This window comes from Pyrgilauda ruficollis, unplaced genomic scaffold (genome assembly GCF_017590135.1).
Source record: "Pyrgilauda ruficollis isolate IOZ18807 unplaced genomic scaffold, ASM1759013v1 scaffold1, whole genome shotgun sequence".
Lineage (NCBI taxonomy): Eukaryota > Metazoa > Chordata > Aves > Passeriformes > Passeridae > Pyrgilauda > Pyrgilauda ruficollis.
Window position 1 is genome coordinate 7,455,761 of NW_024508100.1, and position 19,099 is coordinate 7,474,859.

General features: G+C 37.5%; 1 protein-coding gene across 1 annotated transcript in view; it reads left to right on the top strand.

The window, feature by feature from the left end:
• The window catches only part of JAKMIP1 (janus kinase and microtubule interacting protein 1), an 86,663-nt gene that overhangs the window by 47,392 nt on the left and 20,172 nt on the right, over nucleotides 1-19,099 (top strand). Inside the window, exons 12-19 of the mRNA XM_041464300.1 lie at nucleotides 1,056-1,118; nucleotides 2,283-2,381; nucleotides 5,363-5,464; nucleotides 8,312-8,365; nucleotides 9,309-9,374; nucleotides 11,719-11,787; nucleotides 14,920-14,997; nucleotides 16,595-16,798. Of these exons, the coding sequence (XP_041320234.1) occupies nucleotides 1,056-1,118; nucleotides 2,283-2,381; nucleotides 5,363-5,464; nucleotides 8,312-8,365; nucleotides 9,309-9,374; nucleotides 11,719-11,787; nucleotides 14,920-14,997; nucleotides 16,595-16,798 (735 nt within the window). The remainder of the gene's footprint in view (nucleotides 1-1,055; nucleotides 1,119-2,282; nucleotides 2,382-5,362; nucleotides 5,465-8,311; nucleotides 8,366-9,308; nucleotides 9,375-11,718; nucleotides 11,788-14,919; nucleotides 14,998-16,594; nucleotides 16,799-19,099) is intronic.

Here is a 19,099-nt window from a genome sequence, read left to right on the forward strand (position 1 = left end):
TAGAAAAAAGAAAATGTTTTCAAAAATGCTAATTGGACTCAATATAATACCATAATATTTTAGATTGACATTTCAAGGATATTTGAGGGGCTGGGATATCCAGATTTTATTGATTCCTTATGCAACCTCAGTGTGCAAATATCTTTCTGAAAAAGAATTTTTTGTCCTTAATACTTTAGTAAAGGCATTTAGATTTTAAATAAATCATCCCTTGAAGCAAGAAGATAATTTGATCTAGAGTTAGTATGGGATATTAAGTGTTGGATATTGTTTTAATAAACCTTTTAGAGCAGCATGAGCAAGGTTATGTAAATAGATTTCTCTCTAGGAAAAACAAGAGCAAATTTTGCTGTTATAATCCATTAAAACAATGTCCAGCAATGGCTGGCCATGAGTTTTTGTAGCTTGGCTCTTTAAAGGGATATTTGATGAGGCCTTTTGAGGCCATGAAAATCTAAAAGGAAAGATGTGGTTTGGAACAGGTGATTAATTGGAAATACAGTTTCCAAATGTATACAATGTCTTGCATCACTTCCCTTTCTCCACAGCCTTGAATTTCTTGTCACAAACTGTGTATTAGCCAGATTCTCAGTTTTTTAGCAGAGGGCGATTACCTTTATATTGCTGAACTTCTTTTTGGTCATTTGGGGTAGTAAAAGCATTTTCATCCCTTTCTCCCTTTGTATTTGTATTGCATTACATAAAATGGGATGATTTTGTAAAAAAGTTTCCAAACCTTTGCAATGGAAAGCAATAGTTTTGAGTTCAGCTGAGTAAATAAATGTTTTTAAAATGACATAAAGCATATAACTATGGTAACCCACAATTGCTACATGTAAAGAATTTAAAGTACATGCTAGCTGAAACATACTAGGAAACAAAAGACTGCTACAGGAGGGAACTTTTATTTTCACTGTAGTATAAAATGCTGTACAGCCTTGAAACATTTATGATGGCTTTATTTTTCACTGTGTGACCATTTTGTGCTTGTCTGAAATCTGATTAGTGTGGGCATTCATTTGTCTTCTTTAACAAAACATGTATTTTCCTCACAGGATTCAAAATGGGTAGAAGAAAAGCAGCTGTTAATTAGAACAAATCAGGAGTTGCTAGAGAAGGTATGTGGGAATATTTTCACCATTGCTGCCCTTTATTGTAGAAGAAATTGAATGCACTAAATACTATAAAATCAGCATGAAGTTGTTTTATTGCTCACCAGAAACAGAAACTTAAAGTCTCTGATTGAAGTACCAACATGCTTTTATATTCTTCAGAAATCACAGCTGATTTTATTGTGGAATAACATGGATAGCCACCAGAACAGCCCAAGCTGGCTGAGGTTTCTAGTGTCAAACAAAACACACAGTTACACAAAGGTTATTAGTTCCTGACCACTAACAAAATTGCCTGCTCCCTTCAAAATTTTTATAGCTTTTCCACACAATAAGTAATGCTGATTGATTTGAGGGTTATTATATTAACTGTCTGAGATACTCAGGAGCTGAGCATCTGCATTGTTCTTAGTTGATAGTGGTGGGAAAGTTAGGGCTAGTCAGCTCAGGAAGACAAAGAACTGATTTTGTTAATTATTAGCTTAATATTAATATAATACAAGTAAGATAACCAAATAAAATATCATGATTAAAAGAAGCTACAGACAGGTTTAATTTACTTGTACACTTAAATGGGCACTATAAATGTTAAAGTGCATTATGACAGATGCTGTACTTCTATTTAGTTTTGTACAAAGAAAAAGATCACCCAGTTAAACTAGACAGCAGACCAAAGCTATTAGTTGGCATAATTAATAGCCAGTATTGAATTTCTGTTTTGTCATTGTTAGTACCCCCAGGCAAAATTCTGGCAAATTAAAAAGTAGTCATTAAAACTACACCCTTATTGTCTTTCATATACTGTAAAAAAATTAGATGTCTAATTAGGCAAAGACAATGAGAACAGTCTACCCAAATGTTAATGTAATTCAGTTTTTAATTTGCTGTATTTTAAAAGAAAACTTCTACTGCTTAACTTACTTAGATACAATATTCATATCACTTATGCTACTTCCAGGTTATTACTCTAAGAGAACATTGACCATTTTCTGCTGACAGCTCTCAGAAATACTTTCTGATATGATCTTACTTTTTATCTACATGACACAGCCTGATGTGTAATGAAAAATGGAAATAATGAACAGTTTTGTCTAAACCCCTGGCTTGTAACTCTGTGCAGGATCTTTTCTAGTGCTTACAGTGTGTTCCCATGTTGTGTTTGTCTCACAGATTTACAGAATGGAACAAGAAGAACATCAGCTGAAGAATGAGATGCAAGATGCAAAAGACCAGAATGAGCTGTTAGAATTCAGAGTGCTAGAGCTTGAAGTAAGAGATTCTCTCTGTTGCAAACTCTCAAATGGAGCAGAAATTATGTTTGAACCCAAGCTGAAATTCCTGTAAAGATTACTGATGTCTGGTGCATGTTTAAGGGAAGTCACTTAGGTACCTATTTTTTAAATGTTGTATCTTGGGATAATGAAATTGATGCCACTGCCTTAATATGTTTTGGAGAGAATGCTCACTAATGTTTATAAAGATGTAATATAGCTAATATAAATTGCATATAGTTTGGTTTTCATCTAATAAAATATTTTGTTTTGCAATATTTTGCCTTTTTTATTTGTTTCATTTCCATAACTCCTCCTTTCCTGCATGTAAAATCACTTGGTATGTATTCTACAGCCTTGGCTGGCATTGATTAAATTAACACACCTTCTCACATCTTGCATGCAGTTATCTGACGAAAGATCTGACATGTCCATCACATCAATGTAGAATTGCTTTAAATTTCATGGATTTAATGTCGACAACATTCATGTGAAGTAAATTTATCTTAAAAAGAACACATTTTGATAGCAGATTCCAAATAATTCCTCTTACCTTAAATCCATTTTCTCATGGTTTAAAGTGGTCATGGACTGGAGATAATTGGCTTTAATCAATGAACACAAAAAAAAACCCCAAACCTCTGGCAATGCCAAAGGAAAGTGGTAAAGCAGAAATATAACTTCTGTGTGTTAAACTAGTATGTTGCCTGTACCAAAAAAACGCCATACTTTGCATAAATGAAATAAGCAAAATTATTTGTGTTAGCACTGAACATGTAGCCTGTGATGACAACTGAAAGCAATGGTTCTCATCCCCTCACAAACTGGGCTCATGTTGAATTTAGCACTGCAGTGTCTGTGTGTGATGCACAGTTGTCACATGGTTGTATTGCCTGATGACACATTGTTCAGTTTCAAAGATCACCAGCATTCTTAACACTGCTTAGAATAAACTCTCTGACAAACCTGTCATTGTCACTCCTCCATTTCTATCACCCAGCACGTTTCACCAAAAATCTCGGCATGTGTAACTTCTCTGATAAAGATGAAAATGTCATGTCTTCCTGTTATGTGGACCTTCTTTTTGTCTGACATTTCTTAATCTTTTTTTCATCCTTTATCAACCATATGTTTTGATGTCGTAGCCCATTATATTCAAAATTATGAATTTAGGTTACTAGAATTTCAGCAGATGTTCAGAAAAATAGATATGCATCCTAATACATATCTTTATATTTTATGAAAGGACTGTAAAGAAAAATAGAGAACAATTTAGCATTTCAATTGGCCATTGCACTAGAAATTGCTTCCTAAAGTATGGGTGTTCTTAGAAGTAAAACTGTCCAAAAGAGATTTCTTAAGGAACGAACAAATATTCTTCAACAGATCCTTCATGAATGTATTTTTCATATAGAAGAATCACATCAAAAACAGCTCAGTATGTCATGTAAGATTTTGTCATGTGCCAAAGCTTGGAAAAATTCTTTCACAGAATAACAATGGAAGTATTTTTGTGTGATTGCAAGAAAAGATTTTTTCTTTAGTAGACAAGCATGTAGACACCAATGTGACAATGGAATGCTTTTGGAAAACCACCAGTTCTTCTGGTAATCAGGACAGTACTTTTTAGCACAGTTATTTCAGATGAAAATTAGGTAAAGTATAAAACACAATCATTTATTTATCAATTAAAGGAAGTTTAGGTGAGATGAATGCAATAGCAACTGATGAATTTTTTACAACATCTAAAATCATAACTGAATTTGGATAAGAATTAAAGTTCTGGTTTTCGTTTACAACAGCTAAGACATTATTTAAGCCCATTTCAGAATTAGACTGTTGATGTAAATATTATTTTTAAAAAACCTTAGAAGGGGAAAATCATATAGACTACAGAGATTTTTCTCTCTACACTGTAGTTTCAAATTAGGTTTAACCTAATTAATGAACAAGATTTGCCATGCTTTGTAACTGGTTTAAGTGAATGGATGCAGCCTGCCTGCCATATCAATTAAAGCAACTCGTTTGTGATTTAGAAAATGGAGTAATACATGGATGGTCATAGGAACTGAAGTGCTTGCAGTAGTGGTCTCTCTGAGAAAAGGAAGCTCATGTTGCCAAAACATCCCCTTGTAACATGGAGATGAAATCTGGTGTTTCTTGCTCATGTTCTTGTGGCCACAGAATTCAGAGTAAGACCCAATGCCTTGGCTGCCCAGAGCCTTCAGTCCAGTCATTTTTCACAAGCACAAGTTTTATTTAGCTAAAAGTTGCTTGTTTGTTATATCTGCCTTCTGAAGAAATAATAGGTTGGTATTTTTAAGAAAGGCATGGAAGTCATGTACATGGACCAGTTAAGTTTTAGGTATACTAAATATCTTTAGATAGATAATAATTTATAATTTTTTGTCACAAAGAACATCATAACTGTAGAATAGTGCTACCTTTCAACATATTCTAATATCTTGGCTTTTGGAGTGAATGGGGATTTTAAATGCTGTGATAGGAAGGTAGACTGTAGAAAAAACAGGGACCAAACACACAGGTTTAATTCTAGTGAGAAAATATTCAATAATACTATTTCATGATGGAGTTTAATTTTTTTTTCTGCAGATTTTTCTTTCTAGATTTTTTTATTGTTCCATGAAAGAAAACAGTAATTAAATAAGGTTATAATCAACATAAAAACCTGCAGAGTATTTCAGGGCTTCAGTCAATTAGGGCCAGTGTTGCAAGGGTTCTGCAGCTGGGAGTGTCACGTAGCTTTGCAGAAACTGTGTGCATGGAATCAGCTGGCAGCTAACACAATATTTGTATTTAGCCAAAATTCTTCAAATATGGTAGAAGTAAGAGGAAATAGAATAGATTTGGAATGAGAGTAGGAATCTGCCTTTTGATGTACAAGTATGTTTTGTAAAGGTGGGGAATAAATGTTAATGTATATTCACAAATGTTATTTTTAAACAAATCTTTCCTCAGGAGAGAGAGCGAAGGTCACCAGCATTTAATCTTCATATAACCACCTTCCCTGAAAACAATGGAAGTGCACTTCAACTGTTCTGCCATCAGGAAGGAATAAAGGTATATGCAGAGAAACACTAGAAACAGTTGGATGGCTGAACCTTTCTTGAATGACCAGTCTAATATCCAAACAAATCTCTTGACAGTTACCAGGGAAGAAAATGCAAAAGAAAAAAAATTCAGTAAGAAAAGATATTTTTAACTGGGAAAACAGTTTGTAAGAATATGATCTGCTTATGTCAGGAGTTCCTCAGTGAAACTGAAGGCTGGTCAATCAAGAAAATTTACATTTAGTCTAGGGAAGAATCTTGATGTTAATGTAATTCCTTGTCAGGCTTGCTCCAGTCCATGGTTCATGATATTAAATGTCTTCATCTGAGTTCAGAAATACGACATTCAGTCCTTATTTTACACCCAGTTTAGTGAAGGCTTTTATTTGTTAAATGAATATGCTTACGTAATTTGCCAAGGCCAGGGCCTTGAAGCATGAGGTGCCTGACCCAGAACTCATTCAGTTGGTGGAACTCTTTTAGAACAAGATCAAGGTAGACATCAGGATCTCCCTTGATTGCCTTCTGATATAAGGAAGCAAGAATTATTCTTTTCATTCCTGTTCCCCCATGAACATTCTATTTCTGCAACTTGATTTGCATGCTGGCTCACTTAAGATTGAATTCAGATTTGTGTTGTCAATAATGTTACACAACAGGGCTGGGTAACTTTTCTACAAGTAACTAAAGCACAATCTCAGTGTTGCTCACTAGTGATTTATGGTTGAATTTTTAGTTGTGTTTACAAGTCCTCTTACAGGAGGCTTGTTGCTGTTCAGTGCTTTAATGAGCACATCATGATCTCTAGAGGAAATAAACAGAAATTGTCCCTGCATATTTTTAGGAAGTTGAGTAGTCTGAGAGAAAAGAGTTAAAATCTGCTTCTCACCTACAGATTTGGTTGGATTCTCATCTCCCAAAGCCCACCAAGAGTCATCAGTTAGCATATCACCTACAAATAGAGCCAGACCCACTTTTAGCTTACCTGTTGTTCTAATCTGCATGTAGGCTGTAGCAGTGTACCAGAATCCATAATCCCTTTTTTCCATTGTCATCTGTGATATGCTTTAACAGGTGCATTCTTTTCAATCTGCCTTTCAATTTGCTTACCTGGAAGGTGGGGCAGTCACCTAAAATGGGCAGACTGAAATAGTTGACCTTTTTACCTCAGTACTTTTAAAAATTATTAGCCATCAGTAGCAATGTAGATTACAGAATGATGCAAAATCTGATTTGGTTTCTTATTCCTCCTCTGCATCAGATGGAAATAAATTATTAGAATAATTATTTCTGGCTCAATAGATGCAAGTAAATTCCATTCTTCACTAGTGTAACTCATTGACTAAAGAAGTTCCTGTTCAGACTTGTCAATGCTGATTGTAATCAATAGTTTTGTTTTTAACATCCTTCAAAACACAAGTGTATCAGGATCTGCAGCATTCCAGAGTTAGTGATGTGCACAGTTAAATAGCTCATGTAGCATTTGGGAACACCCCTGAAGTTTTTGGGAAGAGATGGAGGGGATGACTGAAGATAGAAAAACTTGAAAACTGCACATGGCCCTGTGGCATGCTGGCCTTTTCTAAGTGCTGAATATGAGTAGAACTTGAGGGTGGCAGCATTTAACATTTTTTTTAGGCTCTTTTGCTTTATGTATGTGTATTAAGCATTTTGGACTAACATGGACTGGGCTATTCCCATGCTCTCAAGGCTTCCTGCCTTCAAACAGCATGGCTGAATGCAGGCTGTCAGTGGAAATGATCCCTGGTCCATGTTAACTTCCAGACCAAACCTGGGATAGTTCAGGAGAATGTGATTACGTCTGGTTAAACAGTTCCATGACCCTTTCCAACAACTTTTTAGACTTTAAATAGCGTTCTGGGGCCTAGGAATGGATCCTGGCACAATGTTAAATACAGACATCATGTGAATTTTATCAGGGAAAGGTTCTTCACCCTGGGGTGGTTGGGCACTGGAACAGCTCCCCAGAGAAGTGGTCACAGCACCAGCCTGACAGAGTGGAAAAAGTGTTTGGACAATGCTCTCAGGCACATGGTGTGACTCCTGGGTATGATGATGTGTGGAGCCAGGAGTTGTACTCAGTGATCCTGATACATCTCTTCCAGCTCAGCACATTCTATGATTATGTGATTCTGTGAATTTTTCCTCTCTTTTCTGAATCAGAGGAGTGGTTTTCTTTATTTCAGTGGCTGAGCCTTAATAAGGATGGGTTGTTAAGTTCATTATCTGAGAGCTGAGTGGCAGAGAAATGTGGCTTTCTAATCAGAAAGATGATTATGAGCTGATAAGCTGTTTGGAGGAGGATGTTCAGCCCACTGTGCACATTCCCTTCTGCCACTGTAAGGCTGATTTGAAACTCCATGGTTTTGTTTAACAAAGAAAATAAAAAGCAAACCACCAAGCAAGTTCTTAGCAATTACTTGTTCATACTCTCTGTCCTTGTAACTTCTGTAGCTTGATGTGGTTGATGTTCCACTTGATACAAACAAACAAAAAAAAGTCTTTTAAGCCCTTTCTCTTTACATCTTTTAAACCTCTTTATCAGTTTTGATCTTTCCTCTACACACATTAGCAGGATGGTAAGTGTGAACGATACAGGAACATTCTGCCCTCATGCGCAGACATTCAGGTTGCTTGTTATAATTCAAAGTGAGTTTTGGTTTTGTCTTAAAGTACCAGTAATTACTTTTGTAATTGTGATGCAAAACTATGTTTCACTTATTTACATTTGAAGTCTTTTCACACACAGAAAAGAATAAAGGGTACATAAAATATAGCATATAAAAACTGTTTCTGACCTACTTCATAAAAAATAAGTGTCAAACATCTTTTTCAGGACGTGAATATATCTGAACTTATGAAGAAGCTAGATATTCTTGGAGATAATGGGGTAACATTTTTTACTTTTACATGTATCTCAAGTTTCATGGTTAATTTAAAGCATTTGTTTTCCACAGCAGATACTAACATCCAAGACAGTGCACAGGGTGATTTTTTTATGTCTGTGTTTGTATGAAGAACATAAATGCTTAGGAATGGCTTTTACAACATGAAAATTTTTAGTTAAAATGATGGTAGCGAAAGGAGTATTTTTTTAAGGTAGGATTTGGTCTTGGCCAAATAATACAGAAAACAGGCACTGTAACAGGCAAAGTGAAAAGATGCAAAACAAGTCAAAGCCAGACCAAGTTGTGAATTATCCCTCTTGAGTAGTAATAGTAGCACATTCTGCTGTGAAGGCTGTCACTGCCAGGAGTGGATTTTTCTTGGAGAAGGCAAGGAAAACTTTCTCCCCTTTTTCCTCTTTATTGCTAAATACAGTATAAAATCTCATTTGGGGCACAAACATCCAGGGAGCTGAGTCCAGTTTATAGCTAGATTTAACAGATTGAGGTATTTTTAATACTAGTTTTAAGTTCTAGATTTGCATGTTATGTTGCAAGTCCTGTGGAGGTTTCTATGGCACTTACTCTTTGCATTGTTTTCTTTAATTGGAAGTCTGAAGTACATGAAGGTCAGATTCACTTGCTGCAAGGCTTAGTCCAGTGAACTGGCAAAAACGGGAAAAAAATTGCAAAATCCCTGACTGAAACCACTTAATTTTTGTTGAATGATCTGTTGAAAAAATGTTGTGGGGCTGGTGTGCTGAAATAGAGTGAAACTAAGCACCCTTGGTTTAATTTTCAGTACTTTCAGTCATGGGATCCTTTTGGTCATGTCTATAATCCTAAATGTTATAACTGATTTACTTTTTGAAGTATGGTTAAAACTTACTGCTGGTGTTAAAGGATGAATTTTTAATCCAATTTAAAATGCATCTTTTTGTATTTTAGAATTTGAGAAATGAAGAGCAGGTTGCAATAATCCAAGCTGGGACTGTGCTTTCCCTCTGTGAAAAGGTAGAATTCAGTAAATATTTTTCTCTGCTAAAAAATGCTGTGTCTTCTAAGATACCTCATAACATTGCCAGGGAAGCATGGCTTTTCTGTTCAGGTCATCTGGATTGGAGCATGTATTCATCCTTACATGAATGTTGGGATTGTGATGTCTTGAGATAAAGCCAAACTTAAGAAAGAAACCCAGTTTAAAAATAAAAACATGTTTTGGAGATATTCCCTTAGCATAAAGTACTAAAAATCCACTTGTGTTAACAAGAGACTCCATTCCCAGGAGTGCTGGTGTCCTCAGTGCTCTGGGAGCAGTTGTAAGGTGCCCGTGGTCCTTTTGGGCTCATTTCTTTCTGTGGATGACTGAAAAAGCTCACAGTAGTCAGTGGTCCTTTCCTCTGTAAATCAGTGGACATAGAGAAAAAGTAGTTTGCACAAGATAAGTAATCAATCAGGTCACTCATTTCTCTATGGCTGGTTCTTTACTTCCAGAGAATATGACCTGTATGTGAAAGGGGTGACGTCTAAAACTAAGACTTGTATATTTCTCTGAAGAAGCTATGTGCATCCTTTTCATATGTTTCCATTAAATCTTTCCTGATGTATTGTTGAAATTCAGAATCAGATATTTTAAATTAAAATTTGAGCAGTTTTAATAATTGCTTTAATTGATATAATTTTGATAATCTACTTATCTAAATGCCATAAAGTAAATAATCTACATTAGGTAATTTAATAATCATTAATTTAAATGAATAATTGCTATAAGCAAAATAAAAATGGGGAAGAGGGCTAAAATCCCTATGTTTTTTCACTGGGCTGTGGCATTAAAAGAGAAGGAATTTTAGCACTTCACAACCAAAAAATAAAAGGAGAAGAACCCCACTATAAAAGGCTAAGATACAGACTCCCAAAAATACTTTGTGTCTCCTGTGCCCCTTGGTTTGTGAAAGGCATAGAACGTTCAGAATCAACATTCAGTTTTGCATATCATTTGCATACCTTAAAAAAAATTAGACCTCTAATTTTTGCAAATAGCCCTTCACTTGATTGAGGGTAGCTGTGAGAGATGCTCAGGATTTTCCATTTCCACTGGTTTGAAAGGTCCAGGATCCTCAAATATCCATGGTGAGGCTTTCCTTAGGAATATTTTCAGCTTGTCACCTTCAAAATGAAGAAAACAAACATGGTGAAAATAGAATCTCTGGGGAATATGGTGTTCCTGTTAATTTTTTTTCCTGTAGGAAGATGACCTGCTAAACAGATAAAACAAATTTCCATTTTTCCATCAGTCTCTTAAATAGTGGAAGGTTCAAAATGAAGCAATGAATTCACATTTCATAAGTTGTAAACTTATGTTTGAAATTTCTTATGTAAATCTTGGGGAAAAAAACTAATATGTCATTATTTGAGTCTGAGGCCTAATGAATTCACCAAAACACTAAATTAAAGGAGTTGATGTGCAAAGGTTACCAAAAGACTTAAAGCAGATATGAGTAGTCCCGTGTTAGTAAACAAGGCAGTTGAGGAGCAATAATTATCAGTGGCAAATCTGCTCTCTGTAAGTTAGTCATGGGTCCTTATTGAAGACTAGTGGGGAAATGAAATTAAATAATTCAGAACTGACCATTCCCATCCATTCCAATAAACTTAAATGGAAATATTAACATAATCCTGATGACAGTTAGTAATTGACCAAGAGCCTTGTATCCAAGCATTTAGCTATTACAATGTGTAATTTTTACCTCTGGAATGCAATTGCTGTTCTTCATTCTGATTATTTTGAATGTCACCACAATGGTAAGGGATTCACAGTAGCAACTACAAGAGCTTCCATCTGTCTGTCTGTCTGTTTTATTTTTCCCTCTACATGACCAATGTTTTACAAGTGAGCCTTTTCCCACAAAGAGTGCAGCAAACTGTGCAGAATTAAGTGTTGAGTTTCTCACCTTGACTTTTGTTTAAATTGCCCTCTGGAAAAATGACGGACTGGAGGCCTGAAGTGAGATGATGGTTTCACAAATCAGGCCAACAAGCATTTGAGTAAGAAACATTCAGGTTGATTTTGCCTTCTTGATCCAAGTCTGTTTTGTTTCTTGAACTTTACAGGGAGAAACCCAATTTAATTTTCTGTTGGAAAGCAACCTCCAGTTGTTAAGTCTTTAGTGTGTCTCTGCAGTCCTCCATTCTGCCTGTGCTCTCACAACCTGTTTATTCATGTTTTTCTCCAGAGTAAATACATAGCATGGGAGGCATATATGTCTGGAAGTGCTGGCAACAAACTTGAAAAATGTTTGGTAGAACCTTTTTCAAAATCTCTATTAATTTTCTATTTTTTCTCTTCACACTGCTGTAGTGGTTGAAGCAGATAGAGGGGACAGAAGCTGCACTGACACAGAAGATGTTAGACCTGGAGAATGAGAAGGTAAGAAACAAAAGCTAAAAATTCATTTAGCTAAAACTCACATCAAGGGATTGTGCATATATTTCATCCCAGGCAGGTTTGCTGCCTTTCTCTGCTTGACAGAAACGGCTTCATGGTAAAATAGGCAAGTGGTTTCTAGAACAATCTGTTGCTTATATTCTTTGGGGTGAGACAGAACTTCCAAATCTTTATAGAACAAAAATAGCAAAGATATATATGAATTAGGGCACAAAGGCATAACTGGAGAGCACATTAATCAAACAGTGTGAAACTGTCTCTGTGCTTTCTTTGTATATTAATTTGTCAGGCGGCAGCATCATCATTTTAATGTTGGGGTCACACTAGTAGAATTGGCAAGGGTATTTCTTTGCTCTCTGGTTCTCGGCTTCTGGACAAACTGTCAAGACCTCTTACTCCAGATGACCTTTCTTGCCCCACAGCCTTCATGCCTAAAGACAGAATGTTTTCTCAAAAAGCAGTTCTGTCTTGAAGAACAAACTGACCTTATTTTTCCATATGTTGAACAGTTTTAGAATGAGTGTTTGGCTTTATTGGTTTACCATGCATGCTGTGCTTCACATCTTCAAATGGTGTTCCAAACTCTGATTAATCCTCACCACACCTTTTACAGGTAAATAAATAAGCAGCATTGCATTCATCCTAAAGAATGGGACAATGAGACAGGGAGGTTAAGTGATTTGCCCAGGGCCACTGAAGAAGTGTGTGTTTGAGCCACAAACAAAAATATAAGTGCTGAGACTGTGTTCTCTGTTGAATGTAACCTGTCATACTGACTGTACTTTAACACAGATAATATAGTTTCCACATTTAGTATTTCTTTATTTTTAAGTCTTGTTATGGAAAAATACAAAGGCTTGAGGAAAGGAAAGTGGCCACAAATACTAGAGTCTTTTGTAAAGAAAAATTGAAAAAATAGGGGGTTTATAACTTGATATATTATCTTTCCCCTTATTATCTGTGATGTTTTCAAGTCTTACCATGGAAAGCCCTTGCATCTCTTTGTTTAGCTCAGCAATCTGAGCATCTGCATCCCTAATGATTGAATCAATGAGTGGAGAAATTATATTCTAGCATGATACTTTTAGAAGGACTGAGCACTGGTGTAGTTGTCCTTGAAACCCTGTTAAGGGTTTGAGGTCCTATTATTGTTTCTTTCCCTCTTGCTTTCTGTGGGCAGCCTTTGCTATCCCTTTTGAGAAGTAACATGATCAGAGCAGCTGCATTGCTATTCTGGGGCCTGGTGGAAGCTCTGACCCATTTTATAATCTCAGACTAGTGAATCTACCTCTGTGGTGTCAGACACTTGTAAGACAGTCAGGACCAGGCCTGTCCTTTGCTGTGCACTCCCAGTGCATGCTGGAGTTTCACCCTGTACAACAGCCTTGCAGTTGCTGTAATTCACCCATGTCAGAAAATGAGCCACCTGGGTAGCCATGGTGGCATTCAGTTGCATAAACGTGGTGTCTAATACAGTATCACATTGTCCAGAGTTCTGAACTCAGAGTTCTGGAGATGCCCACAAAGGGCTGAAAAATATGTCCTACAGGACTTGTTGGAGGCCAGGAGCATATTTAGAATATGCTGGAGCAGAAGATTCTAAAATGGCTACCATGGCAATAGATGGCCATCTGTTCCCAACCAAATTCCAGCCCCAAGACCAAGGTCTGAGTTAAACTTTGGGTTTGCCTTGAATATTAATTAATAGGTAATTAAAAGAACTCCAAGTTTACAAAATAAATTAATAGTGAATATATACTTCTTATACAGAGAACTAATAGCACCTTGTTCCTCTGAATCCCCTAATACTGGTCTTATGTTGCTACTGTCACCAGTTCTACACTGGCAACTGACAGAAGAGTTGTCAGAAGTCTACATATATGTCTGATAGCAAAATTTGGCCAAGTAAGTGACTTTGAGGCAATCTCATATCCAGTAAAACTAATCAGAGCAACAATATTTTAAATTTTTATTATTAATAAAAGCTGCAATTAGTGATCTTAAGAGCCATATGTATTTAATTCGGCATTTATTCTATATGTGGAGGAAATGCAGAAGTTTGTTGATTAGAAAAAAGAATGATAGAAAATATTAAATTCAGTCAAATGGCTTTTCTGCTTTTTATTCTACTACTAATTCTTTTGAGTGTGAAAACCTGCTTTGAAAGAAAAGCTAATAAAATTATGTAACTCTTTAGTGTTCTACTTACTATCATGAAACCTGGTCTAGGGGAAGGTGTCCCTGCCCATGGCAGGGGGGTTGGATCAAAATTATCTTTGAGGTCCCTTCCAACCCAAACCATTCTATGATTCTATGATTCAAAACACTCTAAAGGCAACCATTTGAATGTCCACAACTTGCTTGAAACATCATGTTTTGGATACTGAGTTCCACTGCAACCCCAGTCTGTGGGGCTTATATATAATAGCTGTGAAAGTTGAGGAGTTTGATTTTTAAGAACAAAAGTAAACAATCCCTGTAAATCATAGGTATCTTGAAAACTTCTTCAGCTCTTCAGCTACTCACTCAACCTCTCTGGGCATCACTTCACCTGTTTCAATTTGGCCTCCTGCCTGTACAAGCTGAGGACCGAGATGTTACTTCAGCTTCAGTGACAGGTCACGGGACGGTGCTGCAGAATGCAGCTGTGGCCCTGCACGCTCGCATTTCCTCCCTAGAAGAACACATTAGACAACAGCAATTAGGGCTTGCCCCATGATTTCCTTAAGGGTAATAATTCCATGGGATATTTTCGTAAAGTGCCCTCTCTTGTGTTTCTCTTTTCCCTCCCTTGGCCCTGTGTAAGGTACAGCTATTGGACCACATGCATGTACATCCCCCCCCTCACCTTTTGCTGCCCTTCTCTCAGGTCCAGGCAGGTTGTACACTGGTGTAGAGGTCAATGCTTTCTAGGTACAGCTTGTTAATATGATACACAGATTTGAAGTGCTAATATCATAAATTTGATATTCCAGATCTTAGGATGAACGTGGTCATTTGCTATGGGTTTTCTTTTGCTTTCAAGTGGAAAGCTTGCATAAAAATGATGGCATTTATGATTCTTCATGAAGTAGGATGAAGAACAAACACTCCCTTGTTTTTATTATTGCTCAGGACCTGTTCAGTAAACAGAAGGGTTATTTAGAGGAAGAACTCGACTACAGGAAGCAAGCTCTGGACCAGGCATACATGGTAGGAAAAGAAGAGTCATTAAATTTTTTGTTTGAACAGATCTGATAAAATGTAGGGTTTGTTTGTTGGGTTTTTTTTGTTTTTTTTTGTTTTTTTTTCTTTTAATTATAAAAAGGACTTTTTTTTACTTTATATCTTTTTTTTTTTCCTGCCAGACTAGAAATCTACTATTTCTTAAACAAAAGTTTAGGAAATGGATTATAGTACTTACAAGTGTAACATTTTTGCATTGCATTTTTTATTCTATGATATACAAACATCTTGTTGGTACATCTGGAAGCTGGTTTATGTATGAAAAAAACCCCATGACTGATAAAATACACCAGAAATTACTTAAGAACTTTTCCAGTATTTCTTTTCCTGAAGCATTTGTAAGTATTACTGCTGCTAACCTATCCTAAATCAGGAATGCCTGTTCTTCCTATGCGATTCCTTCCTGTGCGATCCTATCCAACCTTACCCTTCCTCATTTTCAAAAGGGAAGCTGCAACCTTGCCTTTTCTCAGGCTAAACAACAATCAGGAATTATCCAGGAATTGGTAAAACTACACATGCAACATTGCTAATAGTGAGACTTTGGAAATCAAAATATGTCCTGAAGCACTATTTATACACTGTAAATGTTTCTTATGTGGAAAATGTTTTCAGAGAAGAAGCAAGATCTAGTGCTCAGAGCAGATAACAGAGATAAAAGCAAGCAGGCACTATTTCTAGCACTGTGACCTTGGGCAAGCCATTTAACCTCTCTGTGCAGCTGTTTATGCATCACTAATATGGATGGAATTACCTACCTCACAAAGGTGTTATGAGGGCCAAAGGGATGTGGTCAGATGCTCTTGATCCAAATATTATTAGTCTGGATGTTGGGTTTTGATAGGATCATGCTAACCCCAGTAATCAAGGAAACACTGCCAGGATTCCTTCCTTTCCTCTTGGGAGTACAATTCTCCACATGAATCTGAAGTTCTCCTGTGTTGTGCGCTTTGCAAAGTACTGCAGTTTTGGTCAGTGCATGAGAATCATGTTAGGAATCTGGCAGACAGCAAGAGATGGGTGAGGGATTAGTGTATACAAGTGTTCCTTCCTTCATTGCTTATGGCAACTTGGAGCTAAGCCAGTGACATAGACTGTGAGCCATGGCTATCAGGTCACTAGGACAACAGAGAGGTAGAGTGAGATTTCTGTTCACAGATTTTCCTGTGGTCTTTTTATTTTATAGGATGGCTTAACAATTCAGCTGCAGTTGAAGGAAATCTGTTAGTTTCAGTTAAATTTCTAATGTTCATCATCAGGATTTGGAGTTTTATCAGGTACTGAATGCAGACCTATCTTCTGAATCTTTCTTAAGTAGAAGAACCAATGATTTGCTAGAACAGGACCCATCTCCCAGGTGTCAACCCGTGCCAGGAGGCTGCGTGCACTCTGTGTGGAATGCTCCTCACTGCTCACGCTTGCTGCTTTCTGTCTACTTGTCTGTGTCCATCCTGCCCTCCCGCCTCGGCCTCCGCTTGCTAGCCTTCTCCTCTAGCTCTTGGTGGGTCGTTTGCTTGCTGGATTCAAACGTCAGCCTGTCTGTGTGTGATTTGGGTTGCATTAGAAAATCCAGGAGCTGGAAGCCACGCTGTATAATGCCCTGCAGCAGGACCCAGGCAGGCGGGCGAGCGAGTCGCTGACGGAAGCGCAGCGGGAGGATTTGCGGGCGGCGGTGGAGAAGGTGCGGCGGCAGATCCTGAGGCAGAGCCGTGAGTTTGACAGCCAGATCTTGCACGAGAGGATGGAGCTGCTGCAGCAGGCCCAGCAGGTAATCCCGGTTCTCTCTCCACCCCCTTGGTGTTGGTGTTACCTCTGTGGTTGCCGCCACTGCCCGTACGACAGCATCGCTTCACCCTCACCTCGTGGAGTTCTGTTCAGTCTGGTCTCTGTACAGCTCCCGTGCCAAGGAGCCGTGTGGTGTCAGGGCCTGGTTGTGCTGGGCATGGTGCACACACAGAACAAGTCACTGTCTCACCACAAGGTGCTGTTGCACAACCTTTCATGTGTGAGCAACCACACAGTCTTCCACAGGACTCCAGTGGGAGCTTGGTGCAAGTTTAAGGCCTAAAGTAGAAAAAGTCAGAATGGAAGGTTGTTAGAGTGCAGCAGTCTGAAAGGAGTAAAGGCAGAAACAGTAGTTACAGGAATCCAAGTTTTTTTTTATTTTTCCCCCCTTTTTATTTATTTTAGCTATTTATGAACTCTTTAAAATAAAATAAATAAAAAAGTCTCAGAAAATCTTTTAAGAGGCCATGTACAAGTTTTCACTCCTGTAAATTCTTTCAGAAAAGCCTTGTCTGTCCAAACTGCTTCCTGAAGCACAATTATTGACAACTTAAATTTAGCAAGGTCCTGGCCTATAGAAGTGTGGTAATTATTTAGTACAGGTAGCATTGCTAGTGTTTTTGTGCAAATATTCAGTGAAAGAAGAGAGCTGCATGTCTCAGGGTGTTAATTAATTACTACAGCAGAAAATTGTTTCCAAGGATTTTGGTTCTCCTTTATAGAAGACTCTGGAAGTTGTAGGCAGATGTCCTAGATCTTGAGGACTGCTTGGCTACTTTCTGTGCAAGTCTGAAATCACATATTGTAAATGCCAAAATGTGCTATGCAGATGTGTCCAGAACAATGTTATTTCAGGTGCTGATTGGGGTGCTTGGGCAAGAACTGCCTTTAGTTTAGTCCAAGCCTCTCTCTGTTCAGGTTGGCTTCGTAGATGAATATAGATGAAACCGATGTAATGTGACCCAGCACTGTTGTGATCACCTCCTGTCATCCTGCAGTGGTGGGAAGTGCTTACAGTGGCAGTGCTAGACCTGAGCTCTGAGTTCCAAGAAGTTTCCTCTCTCAACTCCTTGACTCTGTTGTGTTGGTTTGGAATGTGTAACACTGAGAGCAGGAGATGAACTTGTTTAATGGGTTGTCACCTAGTTTTAGTCATCAGCAATAGTGCACAGAAAGCTGAAGAAGGTAGGTACCAGCTCCCACTAAAAGTGTCAGAAAGAGTAGGGTAAATATATTAAATTGGGTAAATAAGGATGGAGCCAGAAGATATTACTTTAATGTTATTAGTGTAGCTGAAAATTAGTGAGAATGGAGTTTTTAGTTAGTCTCTTAGGCAGTCCAATTTCCTAGCCAGACTGTTGGTGTTTTATTCAAAACAATAACACTGCTTTTCAGTTGGGTAAATATTGTTTGTCAATGATATTTAATGGGTATGAATGACGTGTGTTGAGTAATGCCTCTACACCTAAATAATTGTTGATTTCAGATTTTAACATCAGACTAGATAATAGTATAATCCTTTGCTTTCACCAGGAACAAGGTTTGACACATTTTGTGTCCCTTGTTAGAGTATATTTTTGGAGTACCTGGGCAGAGCTCATGTAATAGTGGCAAATAGAAAGGAAAAAATAGGAATAGACTGTAAAGCGAAACAGTTGTCCCAGAGGACTCAAAATCCATATTTTATGTATATCTGGGGTTTAATTTAGATTTTGTTCTAATTTGTTCCATTGCCTGCTTGCTATCAATTAGAGCACTTTATGTGCACATCTGGAGCACATCTTCTGTTAGTCCAGTTCACGTATTCCCAGATTGCTTCACAACATAAGGCTAAATATGATGAGTGCATAGGAAAACAAAAATGCCAGCATAAATGTAGCTTCATTAGCCATGGATGTTTATGTACCTGTCTCCAGATCCATTTTATAGGATTTCATTAGAGTTTCGTGTTGTGCCCATCTCATTAGACATGCTAATGTTACAGCCCTGCAGGACATGTTAAACTGAATTCCACTCCTTAACAAGCATCTAAGTATTTTAGTCATCTATTTTTAACACACACACACACACACACATGCCCTCCCCCCACTCCCACATTCCCTATTAAACAGGAAAAACAAAGGCAAAGATGCTAGTTAATTTGCCTGGGCTTTTGGAGGGCTAATTCTCACAGGATTACTTTCATCTCACTAGCAAATGACAGAAGCTGAATTTACACAAATGAAACCCCACTTGAGCTGAGAGAATCCTAATGAATGGATGAGGCTGCACTAAGTAAAGTACA